This window comes from Maniola hyperantus, chromosome 22, assembly GCF_902806685.2.
Source record: "Maniola hyperantus chromosome 22, iAphHyp1.2, whole genome shotgun sequence".
Taxonomy (NCBI): domain Eukaryota; kingdom Metazoa; phylum Arthropoda; class Insecta; order Lepidoptera; family Nymphalidae; genus Maniola; species Maniola hyperantus.
The window spans coordinates 8,269,454-8,286,644 of NC_048557.2; the positions used below are offsets into that span (position 1 = coordinate 8,269,454).

A 17,191-nucleotide genomic window follows, 5' to 3' on the forward strand; every position below is an offset into this window, starting at 1 on the left:
AAACGCACATAACTCCGAAAAGTTAGATGCGCATGCCCGGGATCGAACCCCCGACGTCCGATGAGCAGGCGGATGCTCTGAGACACTAAATGTATGAAATGTCCATAGAGATTTGGAAGTCTAGTGTCTACTAAAATACAAAACTCTACCTACAGTTTTTACTTGTATTGTGCTACTTTGCCCGGATAATGTAATATTATTCCACGAATCCCGGTGGATTTTCCCAAAATTGTCTGTAAGCGTTTGCCTACGTATAGAAGTCCTACAAGTTACCTTTGCTTCCAGATCGATAAGTCCGCCCGTCCGTCCGTTTAGTCTATGACTTGTTATGAGTAGACTTTGGTAGACGTGGTCAATTACATCACTCATCTTAGACTTGGCTAGTCGATTGGATGTTCTATAACAATAATTATTTAGACGATGCCTGCGACTTCGTCCGCGTGAATTTACATTTTTTAAATCCCTTGGGAACTTTGATTTTCCGGAATAAAAAGTAGTCTATATTCGTCTTCGGGATGCAAGCTATTCAATATATTCTGGACTGATAGTTTTCCTTGTAGAATTCGTAAATTATGATTTTTATTAGTTTATGTTGATGATATTTAATCTTTAAGTAATTGTACGTAGCTAGTTGTTATTGTACCTCGGTAACTCAGACACCTAATCAGGATTTTTACTAGTTCATGTTGAAAATGTTGGCATAGATATAATGTAGTTGTTATTGTATCTACTTCGGTATGCAGACGTGATGTCACATACATACTTTAGACATGAAGTCGTGACTCATTTGGCTGGCGGCACATGTACCCAAAAGTTGCTCAGAGTTACATGATCGTTTATCTCTGCCCTTTGCTTATCTGTACACGTACTGAGTACTCGTATATTTCATAGGTAGGTACGAGAAAAATGTCACCATCAACCCATAGCCGGCTCACTACCTACTGAGCACAGGTCTCTTCTCAGAATGAGAAGGCTTTGTCCATAGTGTAATGTAAAATGTAAAACGTTACAGAACAACAACTTTCTGCAATAATTGATTTGTGCTTGTGCACTAATGTATTAATTTACTTTTTAGATAACCGAGGGAGAGGGCTAGGCTATCCTTAACACAGATCTAAAAATCTAGCTAGGATAGCCAGTTCTTGATCTTGTAACATTCTTAATATTGTATATGCTTATTCCAACAAGCACGCAAATTGTTCAAGATCAAATCCATGTATGTGTGTAACTAGATGATTAAAAAATAAACGTTTTATTTATTTATTTATTTATTTATTATATAGTCCATCACGCTGGCCAAGCGCGGATTGGCTGACTTACATTGTAGCCAATAGTGAGCGAGCATCAAACAATCAGAGATGATTGCGATCGTGACATTGTAGCTGTCGTTCTACCGCAATCGAGCCACTAAATACTGATCACGTCACTATTCTGTTCTCAGAACTATTTCCTGCGTTATATAACAAAAACAAGCGTAAATGCTTATGACAATTGACAATCGCATGCCGCGTGTCAGTTGCAGCCTCCAGCATGGACATAACAAATAGACCGACTATCTGTAACTTTCCTACCTTACTGGCCGTGTTATTCCCTCTGACTATATTGTACCTATCCTTCCATCTTTCTTGTGCGTTGTCAACTACAAAAAAAAAACATACCTACTACGAGTAATGTGATAGTCAAATAAAACCAATGGGATGCTGTCAATACATTACATAAATATCACTGTAAATGATCAGGTACCAGTCGATTACCATTTATCTTTCGCCAACATCTGTTAGCTCAAAACCTATTTGTGGTTTTGTCATCCAACCGAATAAAGCGAATGCAATAATTTAACAAGCAGTAGCTAGAATCATTTAGATTTACGCAGAAACGCAACGCGTTAACTATTTCCTCATTCGCGTTGTTGACGCCAACGGAAATGGCAACTTGGTGTATTGCATATCTTTTGTTATTGACTAACCTCAAGGGGAAAATATAAGGCAGGGTGACATGTTGTTCACGACTTCGATCACGCAGAAATTCTGTTTTCCTGATGGATTAAGGTGGAAGACACGGTCTGCCCGCGAAATTCAAATTTAATTTGGTTTTTCGCAATTTGTAAACTAATACGACAAAGTAGGCTTGTAGTTATGGCATTCAAATTGAGCCCCTAGCAATATCATCTTCACAGGTTTATATAAAAATCTTTACTTGAAAGTGTTCAGTTTAAGAAATGAGTCAAAATAATGAGTTTGACGTGAGCTACTCACAAATTAGTCATTATTTTGACTAATTTCTTAAACTGGACACTTTTAAGTAAAGATTTTTATATAAACCTGTGAAGATGATATTGCTAGGGGCATCATCTAGTCCCTAACACTGGAATCCATAATCAAGATAGGGCTTCTTTATGCATTGCATTAAGGTTGAATATGACACGTGTCGTCTGAATGGTCCCCTAAAGAAGCCCCTATCTTAACTATGGATTCCAGTGTTAATAATTGGTGGTATTTTTTATTACAATTTAGGTATACTGTTTTCCTTAGTTTGCTTGCAAGGTTTACAAGTAGATTCTCGCTTAAATGCGTAAGAGGAGGAGAGAGGATACGTGGCCCATACCTTGTTACAGCAAACTGACAACAAAATCATGATACTAGTGGAAAATCTAACTCCACATGCTTTCCACATGGTCTAAAGCGCAGGGCAATTCGCGCCGCTTACGCGTTTCTCCGAGGTTTCTATGATTTGTTTATCTTTTAAGCAAACTAAGGAAAACTTTTTTTTTTTAAACTAAGACTAGCGCTTGACTGCAATTAGATCTGCTGGCAAGTGATGATGCAGCCTAAGATGGAGCGCGCTTGTCTGGAAGATACTAAGTCTCTCTTGACTTGAAGGTATCCATATTAAAATTGGAGTAAACTACACAAACGCAGGGGGCGTTCTGCATGATAAATAGTTATTAAGGTGATATTTGTTGCCCGCACAAAAGAACAAGGCCGCGGTCGCGCGTCGCTCTCACGCGCGAGAAAGTTTGGATTGTTCGCGCGTTACCAATCTACCATTGCAGATCTCATCGAGGGATTGAGGGTGATGTTTATCATACATATTGCAATTTGTAAAAGAAGGACAGTGTAATTGTGGAGTTTCGCAATTATTGCGTAGGTAATTCCATAGTATCTACTATCCAATCCATCGGGCCTGATCTGATACACTCTCTCTAAGCTTTCACGGATCATGGCAAACTCGGCATCCAATAAATAAAATGGCTGAGGTCTACGACAACGCACGACGGTTACCGTATAAAAGGAATGAGAATAGAGAGTAACTACTGACCCAGTGTCCAGTGGCTACGTCTCAATGTCTATGTCAACAGTGCCAGCTAGAGCATAAGCAATGACTAGAAGAAGAGAAGGGAACTATGAGAGAGGGAATAGAGAGTGCTCACCCTGTGGTTGCGTCTCGAATTCTGTGTCAAAGTGCCGACCAGAGCCGGCCTGCAATAGCCAGCAGAGTTGAAGAGAACTACGAGAGTGAGATAATAGCTCTCTCTCCGGCGGTAGTGAAGGTGACACGATGGAGATATTTAGGTTTCCTTACCCGAAGTGTGGCGTCTTTCTTTCAGCTGGCTATATCTCATGAACTGTAATAGGTAGAAAGTTGAAATTTTCACCATTTTCAAGATGGTGGATGGCCGCCATGGAATTAAAAAAAAAATTTAAAAGTAGATATCGTGCACAATGGTACGGAACCATTCATGTGCGAGTCCGACTCGCATTTGATCGGTTTTTTCTCATTTTACGCCCCGCTTTCGAGCGCATATCATGCGGTTACTGCTTGGCTTCAAAATAAAGGAAAAATACTAAATTCATTAGGATTTCAAAGCATACGTTATACGGGGTCAGCCGCTCGGCGGGGTGAACGACCGGTCCCTTTAAGCGACCTGGATGGCACGCGAGTGATCCTTGACATGCTAGCGCCGTGTCTCCACTCGCAATCGCAACTCGACTGGCTACATAGTACAAAAATACCTTCACTCGATGCTAATTGAGTTAATCCAAGCTTGATCTAGGTCTCCAACAGATTTTTTTCAAGATAAAATATACGTCGACACCCACCAACCAGTGTAATAAAACTAGTTTCACGATTATTTACTTTAAAATAGGTACTACTCAAAAATATATCAAATTGAACTACATACCTACAGGAGTATCATATTTATACTCGTGTAATGTAGTTGAGCACTAAGAAAGGATTTTTGAAAATTCGCCATCTAAGGGGTAAAATTAGGTAGCAACTAAAAATTCGTCCCTTCGTAGTGTTTCGGTCGCACCAACTCTTTACACTTAGTTGGAAGGAAATGGTTAGTGCACGCAAAAAAAATTGTACAATCTGAAGTTGCAACATTGCTGTTTGCTCAGATCATAGACGCGGATTTGAGCGAGATTCTTGAGCGATAAAATAATCGATAGATCGATAGTTAGTCGCTTCCCGGCGGTGCAGGTGGGACAAGTGCCTTAGAGTCTACTATAAATTACTTAAGTCGATGAAAATTTTAATATTCTCAGAATTTTTTTAAAACTTATCCATGCGAATAAACGTTCCAACAGTATAAAAAGGTCTTAAACCTTTTTAAAAAACGCAAACCGCGCCGGGTCACTCAGTAGTGACCTGTTTCTCAGTAGCGGGCTCTTGACATGCCGTCGACAGCGCGACACTGCGTCCTGAATGCCACGCCGCCGACATCTTGAGACGTAAGATATAACTGCTCTATAATTGACACACGAGAAAATTATGCCAGGAAAGTAAAGCCAGATTTACGTTTACGTCTAGACCATCTAGACTGGAGGATCATGATAGACATGTCAACTTTAACAAGGCTTGCTGCAAGCCTTACGGCAATTACGCACTGCACTTCCGTCATCCGAGTTCTATCCGTCATCCGTGAGAATACCAGCGATTATCTACGACATAAGTCAAGCTCCCATACAAAACAAAAAGAAACGTTTTTTTCACGGACTCTGGTCGGATGAGTCCATACACGATCAAGTTAACCATCAAGTTTGCAGCGGACTTGAAGCGGCGTGCAGTCTACTGATAAGTCATACACCGCCAAGTTTCCTGGACGCCGCTTCAAGTCTGCTCCAAAGTTGACAGTAAACTTAATCATGTATGGCCAGCATGGTCGCTTCAAGTTAAGCGTATAAGAGCATGCTATTGCCATCAACATTTACTGGCGGGACATACTCAAGAGCAAGATGCGTGATATGTGAACAACGCGAATCGACGTTTGGTATTACAGTACGCGGCCGAAAGTAATGTAGGTACGTACATCGGACATTAAAATGACATTTCGGATTTGTAGAGCGTTGTCTCTGTCACTCGTACCTATATGACGTTTTGTCGATCTCAACGACAGGGACAACGCTCTACAAATCTGCTATCTCCTTCTAAAGGTCGATGTACATTACTTTCGGCCGTGTACTGTACGTAAATTTTTTTGCAAATTAATTAATATGTTTAAACAAACTAAAGATAGTCAAAGTCAATAGTTTTGCAATTTTGTAGTTTCTTATATAGTTTTTTTACGCATAAAGCTACCTCAAAATTTGGCTTATAAAAGAAAGGCCACCGTCATAACCTACGGGATATAAGTTATATTATAGTCTATATTATACTATTATATATTCTGTATTTATATCCCGTGTGTGAAATGAGCTTTAGCCTATCACAGCTTCTAGCTAGAAGACACTATTAGAAGAATAGTCGGTGTATGTTGGCTTCCTATTTATCTAACTTGCATTTTACGATGTTTCAGTTTTAGAAACTTTTTGTTTAAAAAAGAGAGAGAGCCATAAAGAGTGAGGCTGGAGAGCTGAAAAAACAAATCCGGTCCTAGGAGTTCGGTCGTTGACTTTCAAATCTTGCATTTCGTATTGCTGTGGTACGAGTAGGTATTGCTATGTTTACACTAAGCAATCAATTTTCTGCTTGTAATAAATAATCTGTCATCGATTATTACTTCGCTTAGTTTGGTTTTTTTAAATAAAAAAATAGCGAGCAACTTGACTAAAAAGGTAGACCAATGACCTCACCTCAGTTTGTAAAAAGATGGTTTTAATGCCTTTCCGTATAGGTCTGGTTTTTTTGTGCCACATGAAATTTTCCACATATTCTCGTAGAAATACTGCCTCATTACTAGCTGCCTGCAGCGGCAGATTTCTTAGGCGCTACAGCTCGCTACAGTAAAAGTAAAACTGAAATACCTATTACGTCGAAAAGCGGTACCTACTTTCGTAGGTACTATTTGCGCGGCGTTAGTGCGTATCAGAAGGAAAAAGTAAATGCCTGTTAATTTGTCCTGTGGCGGTTGCCACCGTACAAACTAGATGGCGCTGTTCAATCGACGACGTAGTCCCGAACAAATGTACCGCCGACAGTACTCGCACTAACAGAGTGTTCTGCAATCTGGACTATAATATATAGAAGTTTCAAGACACAACCGTCGGCCCAGCTGGCGCTACCGAGCACAACCAACCGCTCGGTGGGAGAGCTCTCTTTGGTACGGTCGAGCCTGCACACCGCTCCCGTACAAGTCCTGTTAGGTCTACTTAAGTTTTTGATACAGCTTGACTTAAACTGAAACTCGACTTAACACAGTCGTAGATTCTAAGAAATCCTTCATAGGCACTGATCTAAAATATATTGTACTACCATTCATAGTTAAGAACCTGATTCTTTGTTATCACAGTTGAAAATTCACCTTGCCAAATCTATTTATACAAAAATGAATCCCCGAAATGTATGTACCTACGCGCATAACTTCCGAACGACTGCACCAAATTCTTTAATTCTTTTTTTTGTTGTGTTTATGATTTCAAATTACTGATTGCACATTTGAAAAAGCAAACTTTTCCTATATTCGCCCTTAAAATTATAGTAATACTGGCTGCCCTGGCGAACTTCGTGCCGCCTGACAGTCGATTCAATTTTTTTAAATTTTGTCTCTCCGTAAGAAGCGTCCTCTTACTTCAAGAAATATTATAAAAAAAGAATTAGCGAAATCGGTTCAGCTGTTCTCGAGATTTGCGATCAGCAACACATTTAGCGCTTTGGACTATTACAATATCCACTGTCCAGGTGGTAGCATTACAAACTGATATATAATGCACGAACACGATCGATTCCTCATGTGGCGTTCTGCTTTCATGTGTGGAAAACTTGAGGGAAACGATTTTCCAGCCAAAATTATACCTGGGAAAGTGGGCCAGTTATTTTTAGCTCACCATATATTCATCGATTGCGCAAAATGATGATGGGTATATGATTGATATGGTACTTTCGACAGTTGGTACTTTTGCTAGCGCGTTTACATAAAAGTGCAATGTTCAGTAGGATTACGTATTATTATTTATTATTTAAGCCTTTTCTGTCAACTATTCTGGCAATAGAATAATCGCGTCGATCTACGCCAAGGAAATAGATGTCAATCAAACGCAAACCCGTCGTTCGTAAAAAATATCATCATCATTATTATCATGATCAACCCATAGCCGGCTCACAACAGAGAACGGGTCTCCTATAAGAATGAGAAGAGTTTGGCCATAGTACACCACGCTGGCCAAGTGCGGATTGGTAGATTTGGGGGTCCGGGATTCGATCCCGAGCACGCACCTATAACTTTTCGCAGTTAAGTGCGAAGGAATTAAATATCATTTGCTTTAACGGTGAAGGAAAACATTTGAAGAAACCTGCATGCCTGAGAGTTCATAATGTTCTCAAAGTTGTGTGAAGTCTCTGCACTTGGCCAGCGTGGTGGGCTATGGCCTAAACCCTCTCAATCTGAGAGGAGATCCGTGCTCTGTAGTAGCGGCGATGGGTTGAGAATTGAAATGATTAAGTAACTTGTAAGTTCTACTGAAAATGACCCGTTTGTTTAAATCGGAAAGGCCAAGACAGACTCAACAATATTGAGCACAATACGACTTTTAAAAGAATTCACAGACAATATTATTTCATAATAATATTGAAATCAAGGCTGATCTACGAAAATGGGCACGAGGTGATAATAGCAGGTATCTTGTTACGGGTCTCAATTCAATTAGTAATTATACCTCAATTGTGAATATAATTTATTCATCTTTTTTAAATTCAATTTAATTTATCGCCTATATCGACCGCCCGTGGTGTTGTTTATTGATTAATTAAAATTTAATTTACTTATCTCTTACATTGTTACGTCAGTCGTAGTTTTGGAATATTGTGCGTAGAATTTTTATAACATGTGACGAATGTACAATGTACATAATATTATTATGTTCATGAAAATAATTATTAATTATAAGAATAATTAGCTTGCATCCCGGGGAAGGACATAGGCTACTGTTTATCCCGGAAAATCAAAAAATTCCCACGGGATTTTTAAATACATAAATCCACGCGGACGAAGACGCAGCCATCATCTAGTTTCTCTACATGTCTGTGTCGGCTCAGTAACAAAGTGCTTTGACCTTTGAGTAATACTCCACATTAGCTTGTCGCATACGTCTCCGGGTCTCGAATCGACTTACCGTTAATCCACTGAGGCACAGAACCGTTCCCCCAAGTTTCGATCGTGTTTTAACGATACGTGCTAAAAATGCTAACATACTATTTGAAACTGTTAGATTAGAACCTTCACTGTCAAGTCAGGGACATTTATACGTTGATTATGTACTTTTGTACCCGAGTAGGAAAGGGTTACGATTTATTTTTATACTCACACATATATAATAGTACGCGACAGGTCGAGGTCGCAACCGGGGTGGCCCTTCGCGCTAACCCAGTACAGGATAGCGCGGGTGACGTGCGTGTGTGCGCCTCATACCCTGATCGCCATCTCGACTTGTCGCGAACTACACCTTTGAGAAAATTATGGAAACTCAGGCATGCAGGTTTGCTCACGATGTTTTACATCACCGAAATCTAAATATTTTTTATTATGAGGCGGGGGGATGCCCCGCACACCCGCACGTCACCCACGCTATCCCGCACCGGGTTAGCGCGGGGGCTGTGCGGGTGTGCGGGGCATCCCCCCGCCGTAACCAGTAGGCTATAAACTTTATAGTATAAAGCTATCATGTTCTAAATAAAGTCTATAGTGATACTTTTACTAACTATACATATTACAAATGTCCGATGTCTGATGTTCAAATTATTTTAGTTTCTGATAACCTATTTACTTGAATTTTCATAAATTAGTATATTCTCTGATTGAAAATAAAATAGTCATCACAAGTGGGTACTCATAACGTAATGACATTTTTTTTTTTTTTTTTAAAAGAATATTAGCCATGTTAAATGACTAATATTCCCCTTTCCTCTCCAACTAAGCGTCAAGCTTGTGCTAGGAGTAGGTACGACAATAGTGCAACGGGCGGGGTTTGAACCGTCAACCTTTTGGTTTTCAGTCCGCTCCTTTACCGGTTGAGCTATTGAGGCTCTAAACATTCCCAAAACACTTAAGTAATAATCGAAATCAATTGAGGCCCCATTAAGTTTGAATAACAAGATTTATCAATAGAATTTAATGCTATTGTACCTGATATCCCGCTAGGCTTAAGCTATTATGTAGCTACACAATTTATCATTACTAGTTTTTAATTGTGTCTTTGTATGCCTATTTTTAGGGTTCCGTACCTCAAAAGGAAAAACGGAACCCTTATAGGATCACTTTGTTGTCTGTCTGTCTATCTGTCTGTCTGTCTGTCTGTCTGTCGGTCGGTCAAGAAACCTACAGGGTACTTATATAGGTACATTATGTACCTAGACAAGGTAGACTTTATTCCCTAGCCACAACAATGTAGCTAATTCGATTGTATACAATCTCTTAAACTAAATTCATCATTTTCATAAACTCTCACGCATGCAGATTTCAAGTTTTCTCACGATGTTTTCTTTCACAATTAAAGCAAGTGACATATTTTAATTGTTGAAACTAAGTTATCAGGTCTAATAGCTTTGCTATCCTTTTCTGCAGGGAACATTGTGAAACACGAACACGTGTATCAGTTTATGAAACCGGGAATCGAAACCGAATCCATTGCTTACAAAGCGACTAGCGTATGACTGCGCTAGAGAGGTAGTCATTATTATGTTTATATCTTATTGTTATAATGTACGTGAGCGATAATACGTTGATAGGTAAGGTTATCGCCTACTTATGAAATTCGCTTATTTTATTCGTATTTACACTATTTACGATTCGCGTTTGGTATCAATTATACCTATAGTCGACGCATTTTAAACTGAGTCGTCGAGTGAACTGTCTGTGTCGCTCGCACTTACCTACGACTTGTAAGTGCGAGCTAAACAGACAGATAACTCGACGACGACGCAGTTTAAAATGCGTCGACTATAGCAGGTATACAGGTATACCTACCTATCTATATATCAAAGTAGAAAAGTATCATTGAAAAACTGGTCAAATTCGAGATGGACGGACTTTTTACGGGTACAGGTTCCGTACTATCGTACAAGATTATGTACTTTTTTTAAATTTACATGGCAATTTTTTTTTTAAATTATTCTTCGTTGTTATAGTGGCCATAAAAATAAAACTGAAAATTTAAACTCTCTACCTATTACGGTTCATGAGATAGGTACAGCCTACTGACAAACAGACAGACTGACACATCACAGATGGATACAAAACTCTAATAAAGGGTTGAGATCAATTAGCAGACCAACTGAGCTTGCAAAAACTGATTTTATTTATTAACTAGCTGCTCCGGTGAACTTCGTACCGCCTAACAGTCGATTCAGATTCTTTTTCAGGATTTTTTTTAAATTTTTCTCTCCGTAAGAACCATACTCTTACTTCGAGGAATATTATGAAAAAAGAATTAGCGAAATCGGTTCAGCCGTTCTCGAGATTTGCGATCAGCAACACATTTTGCGATTCATTTTTATATATAGTTATTTATTAATTAAGTAATAGTGGGAAAAGGGGGGTGCATAATACGTTGACGGATGACAGAAGTGAGTGGAATAAGAAGACATGTTGTGCCGACCCCACGTAGCGTGGGATAAGGTCAGAAAGAAGCAGAATTAAGTAACAATATTAAAGATTTAGACAATTTCTCCCTCATATTTTGTTTTTATTTCGTGCAATATATGTATGTGACCCTATAAATGTATGATGTACTTACTATTTAATATTATTGTCTTATCAGTAATCACCTCTCACCAACAACAATATAATTAACCTTTTGATAAGGCCACCGCGTGAAAGCGGTTAATAACGTAATAATATTGATTGTTTATGTGACACTATAGCGCCTCACCCCGACTTCTCCTGGGTTATGTAACATACATAATAATATGTAGCCTTTGCCCATCTGGAATAATGTACCTTTCAAAGAATTTATTGAACAGGTTCTCCCTCTCAACCCTCAACATAATACTGTACACAACTTACAAAATCAACACTCTCTTTAAATAATATTAATCAAGTAGGTACATACATTATTGTTAAATTCGTACTATCACAAAAGTATCGGCTGTCCTCCTTGGGAAGCTTTAAATTATCTCACCCTATGCCATTTGGGCACTGGGTTCAATAAATAGATCATAATCTTATATCACTTGCAATATGTCTCGCTCTGGATAGTGAAGAAAATATTATATCCCATATTGCAAGCTCGGTCGCACTTACAGCCCTCACGGCAAAGCGCTCGTGTTGTCGATAAATTATTATAGTTCTTCAACCAAGTTTGGTTTGGGCACAGTATAAAGAGAGACACAGGAGTTTGACGCCTTTGATCTCGTGATAAATGACGACCACGACGACCCTTCAACATAGGGCCCTAACTACGTAGGCTAATTGGGTCGCTTCTTTATCCCGCACTTACCGCACGATTGATCTTTCTAGATGGCCTCGTCGAACATCATTCCTCTGTAGTTTGGGTGAAACAAGACTATATTGATGTAAGGTTTTCCGTTGTTCCAGGACAAGTGGTGGCCAGAGGTCGGGGCGGGCTGCTGCCCCGCCGTGCCGAGTCGCGCGTGCGATGCGGAGCGGTCCCCGCCGCCCGCTCCCCCGCCCGCTCACCCCTGCGCGTGCGACAACACGTCAGTATATTGTGAAGGTTCGTTGTTACTCTATTGCAGGATAGGTGCAGGTGTGCCAACTTGTCCAGTCCAGTGATCAGTCCAAGTTACAGCTCCGAGCCAAATTCTTGCAAATTTACCTGCTACTATCCATTTGCCAAGGTTAGTGGTTTCTCCGCCGTTCCAAGCCGACTTCTTGCACTATCCGTTTGCGAAGGTTAGTGGTTAGTCGTTCCAAGCCAAATAGATCACAGATCTTAGCCTAAGATTACAAATGAATAAAATAAGTTCGTTCAACTTCAACATAGAGATACCTATTAGGTTTCAAAGTAGAGATGTATTTTAAAATAAAAAAGTATAAGTATTTATAAAATTATTTTTGGTTATTCCCAAATCTTACTCATTAGGTACTCATTAGCGGAATTGACGTGAAATCCTCATTATCACAATCAACTTTACCTACTTTTGAGATATTTGTGTGTTTATTCATTGCTTAATGAGCTTAAAGAATTTCTGAGACAAAATAAGTCATATTAATTAACTAAAATTAAAATATGTATCAGTCATCTTTTTGCTTTCCAATTTTTGCAATTAGCCTTTGTTGTGTAATTTTAATTAGGTCTGATTCTGATATTTGAGATTTTAAGTAAATGTGACTTTGTTCAAAGTTACAAAACAAATTTAGAACTTGAAATTGTAGGTTTAACTTTAAACTAATAAATTAAACGAATCCCAAAACGGAAAGGGGGAAAAAACTGTTGTCTGTTTTAGACAGTAAGCAACATGCAAAATGTCTGTTATCGCCAAAAGATAACAGTCCCGTCCCATTCGCCACGAGTAAACTCTTAGATAAGAGACCCCGTTGTATTATTATGAGGGTAGACCACACAATTCAGAATATAGAAGTGGTATAGGAGCGTGAGCTAGTCGCCACGCCGATCACTTGTGAAGCATCAATGCGGGTTATTGTTAAAATCGATCAAGTGTGAGCCGGACTCGCACAGGTGGCTTCCGTACCATCACACAAGGAATAACACTTTAATTTTTTTTAATATTATTGGCGGCCATTTTCATTTTTTTATTATTTGTCGTTATAGCGGCAATACATCATCATCATCATCAGCCTGTGGACGTCCGCTGTTGGACATAGGCCTTCCCTAAAGAGCGCCACCACACCCGGTCCTCAGCGTTCCTCATCCAGCCACTTCCCGCCACACTGGCGAGAAGTGGATGAGGAAGCGGCAATACACGTTCTGTAAAAATGACAACTCTCCACCAATTACGGTTCACGAGATACAGCCCGCTAACAAACACACGGACAGACGGACTGCGGAGGCAGTACAATAGGGTCCCTTTGGCACCCTTCAGGTACGGAACCTTAAGAACAGACTTATTTAGATAACATTAGTTTGATTTGTATTGCTTGCTTTGGATGACAGAGATGATGTGCTTGCGAACTGTTCGTCATCATCATCGTGGCGCATACCTACCACTTCTATTACTTACCTTGGAATTAAAGGGCCTAGACTCTAGAGTTTATTAATGTCAATAATATTATGTACCGTGTTCATGTAAAAGACGGACATTACAGGCCTAAACACAAACATACATTTTGTGTAACATAGAACCATAGTCTGCTAGGTCTGCTAAAATCACAATCTATCTTCTTTTTGTACCTATTCTACACCCTCTACAACCTCTCGGACTGCCAAGGGTCACTGGTAGAGATCTCTCATAGGGATAAGTGCTTCCCTGTCCACTTATACTCTCTTTTTCTCTTTATTGTAATTGTTTTTGGTACTTGATTATATTAAATTTATTAAGACTTGCGTCTATACGAAAATCGCGATAAATCACAAGTTCTGTTCCTCGTTAGTTAGTGCCAATATGTGGCATTAATTTAATTTATAAAATAGAAAACTGTTTAAGTGGTTATTTTATTCGCATTGTCTTAAATTAATCAAAACATTAATAAAAATAAGCGACACATTGAATGCCGTACGAGTAGCTACACACATTCCATTCAGTCGACGAGACAAACAAGCAAACATACCAACAACAATCACTATACTTTCCCATGCGCGTACGCCGGTACGGGTCCCTTCGTATATTATTCTTCAACACAACAATACCTACTGAGAATTCGGGATTTACGCGACCCCTAGCGGGTCTAGCTACCTGGCTATCCTCCCCCCGCACCCCGAACCCTACCCCCTTACCACCCCCCGAGTTAGTGGCGTCATTTTACCCCCAACCCTCGATAATGCGCGCACGCACATACTGCAACCGAAGAGAGTGTCGAATGTTTTACTTGAAAATTATTTGTCGCTTACCGTTATGATGTGAATTTTGTGTTAGTGTTAATTTTAGTGTAGATAAGTTTGTGTCCATTTTAGTGTAGATAGGTTAGTGTAAAACAAAATGGATTTGTCCTTGCCCAGAGTTAAATTTGAAGCGGAGGATTATTTTGAACAAGATTTCGATTTGGAAGACACGTAAGTGCCTTTATTGATAAAATTATGTATGGAAATGAAATTGAATGAATACCACTTACATGCTTATTTTGGTTTAGCATTTCAAATGTAGACAAGTAATTAAAACGCGATTCTAGTAAGTCGGCAGATGTGCCCGATAATTTCTCTCTCATTCCATCGAAAAAATCCATCAAAAAGTTTATAATTGCTTCAAAAGTCCTTTACTCCAAAATAAGATAGTCCTTTACGCCACATAGAAAAAAATCCTTAGCATAGGTAGTACGCATGGCTCCCAAGCGAATAAAATGGGAGGTTTCTGCTTTGATGGCCACCAATTTAAGAAAGGACCTTTTCTAATTTGGATCGTTACTCGTTATAGGTACTCGTGCAGAAAGTATGTTTTTACCCGACTATGGCAAAGCCAAAAGAAGGGTTTATGATTTTAACAGACTAATGTATATTATGTATGTTTGTTATGTCCCACCCTAGTGCCTAAACTACCGTTATTATCACATTAGTTTCCTTTGCAGTCGAACCATACTCAGTACATCCACATGAAAAATAAACCTTTGTCTGCTACCTTTTTACGCTTTAACCTTTGAACCGATCTTAACGAAATTTCCCTCAAAGGTAGTGCCCTAGAGACGGACATAAGATACTTTTTATCCAGGGAAAACAAAGGGTTTATATTTAAAAGAAATTAAGAAAAAACCCGAATCCTCGGGCACGAAGCCGTGGGAAAAGCTAGTAAATAATAAAATGCCTGAGGCTTATGCATTATTAGTAAAGTGAAATATAATAGAGCAAAAAGAGCCTGTGAGGACCAGACCTTCGTTATTTTATAAAAGCTGAAAGTTTCCCTGCATTGTTCCTAACACAGGGAGGAGCGTTCAGCGACTACGAATTTTGTATCATGGTGGCTTTGGCAGATAACAGGTAACAAAGACGTATTAAATCTTTTGTCAAAGTATAAAGCCTATTTTTTATATATTATTTTCTTCGGAATAATATTAGAAATCACGTCATGCATTGCCAGATAATATCGTGACAGACTCCCTGCCAGATTCCCTTAAACTTGAATAGGTACTTATGTCTTGGGTGTCTGGCAGGGGGTTGCCACGACGCTAAGTGTCTGGCAATGCATGACGTGATTTGTTTTCTACTTACTATTCCGAAGAAAATATAAAAAATTAGACTTTTTATTTTGACGAAAGATTTTATACGTCTTTGTTATCTGCCAAAGCCACCATGATCCAAACTTCATAGTCGCTGATCGTTTCTCCATGTGTTATGGAGAATGCGCAGATAAACTTTCCACTTTTATAAAATAGTAAAGGTCTCTCACGGGCTCTTAGTTCATAACGAAACATCAAACTATTTACCGCCCGGCATTATATGTTGACGTTGGCGAGATTGTCCAGGGAATTGGGAGCGAAACGGTTAAACCTATCACCTGCGATATAAACTGCGACCTAAATTATGCTAACTCATTTTCATCCAGTTGGATAAATATTTACCTCTATCTTGAGTTCACTAACTTTTAGCTGACCATCTGAAATTTTTTTTGTTTAATTATTTAGACATCTTTTTAACCGACTTCAAAAAAAGGAGGAGGTTCTCAATTCGTCGGAATCTTTTTTTATTTTTTTAATTTTTTTTTATTTTTTTTATTTTTTATGTATGTTCCCCTATTACTCGAAAACGCCTAGACCGATTTTGAAAATTCTTGTTTTTGTTTGAAAGGGTATACTTCAAAGTTGATCCCATTTCAATTTGGTGAAGATCTGATGAACATCTTCGAAGATAGATACTGGAACTCCTCAACGGATAAGAGTAAATTGCTCGCGATCAGTGTAATAGCTTAGTAAACAGTAGACTTTTAACCAGTCATAGCATAATTCCATGGGGCCACTAAAAATTGTGAAATAAATTTTTTTTACAAAAAAAATAAAAACCGACTTTGTTACACAAACACTAAAAATTGAAAAATAATTTAATTTATTACAGAATATATTATGTATACAAGAGTTAATATAGTTCCATAATAATATTTTTTGGGGTCGGTGCCAATGAGGTGCCATATGGTGGAGTCCCATAAAAATATGAAGTCTAGACGATTCGCGCAGCTAAAGCTAATTGGCACCGGCACCAAAAAGTATTATTATGGAACTATATTAACTCTTGTATACATAATATATTCGGTAATAAATTAAATTATTTTTCAATTTTTAGTGTTTATGTAACGAAGTCGGTTTTTATTTTTTTTGTAATTTTTTTTTATTATTATTATTCAGATAAAAGTTAGCCCTTGACTGCAATCTCACCTGGTGGTAAGGTATGATGCAATCTAAGATGGATGCGGGCTAACCTGGAATGGGTATGGCAGTTTTTATTAAACCCATACCCCTTTTGGTTTGTTTACATGGCATCGTACCGGAACGCTAAATCGCTTGTACCGTCGGCTTTGCCGGTAGGGTGGTAACTAGCCACAGCCGAAGCCTCCCACCAGTCAAAAGAACATCCATAATTCCATAGATCTTTCTAGTCCACCGTCCACTGCAAATAGCTCTAATTTGACGCCGTCGCGTCTCGGTTACGAACTGCGTCGTTACTCGTTACCAATAGGCTACTTGACTCATATCTAA

The 17,191-nt window shown here is 38.9% G+C and overlaps 1 protein-coding gene across 3 annotated transcripts in view; it reads left to right on the plus strand.

Moving 5' to 3' along the window:
• The window catches only part of Hipk (Homeodomain interacting protein kinase), a 146,904-nt gene that overhangs the window by 99,731 nt on the left and 29,982 nt on the right, over positions 1–17,191 (plus strand). For all 3 annotated transcript variants that reach the window (XM_034980662.2, XM_069506183.1, XM_069506184.1), the window contains exon 3: positions 11,972–12,093. In XM_034980662.2, coding sequence (XP_034836553.1) covers positions 11,972–12,093 — 122 coding nt within the window. The remainder of the gene's footprint in view (positions 1–11,971; positions 12,094–17,191) is intronic.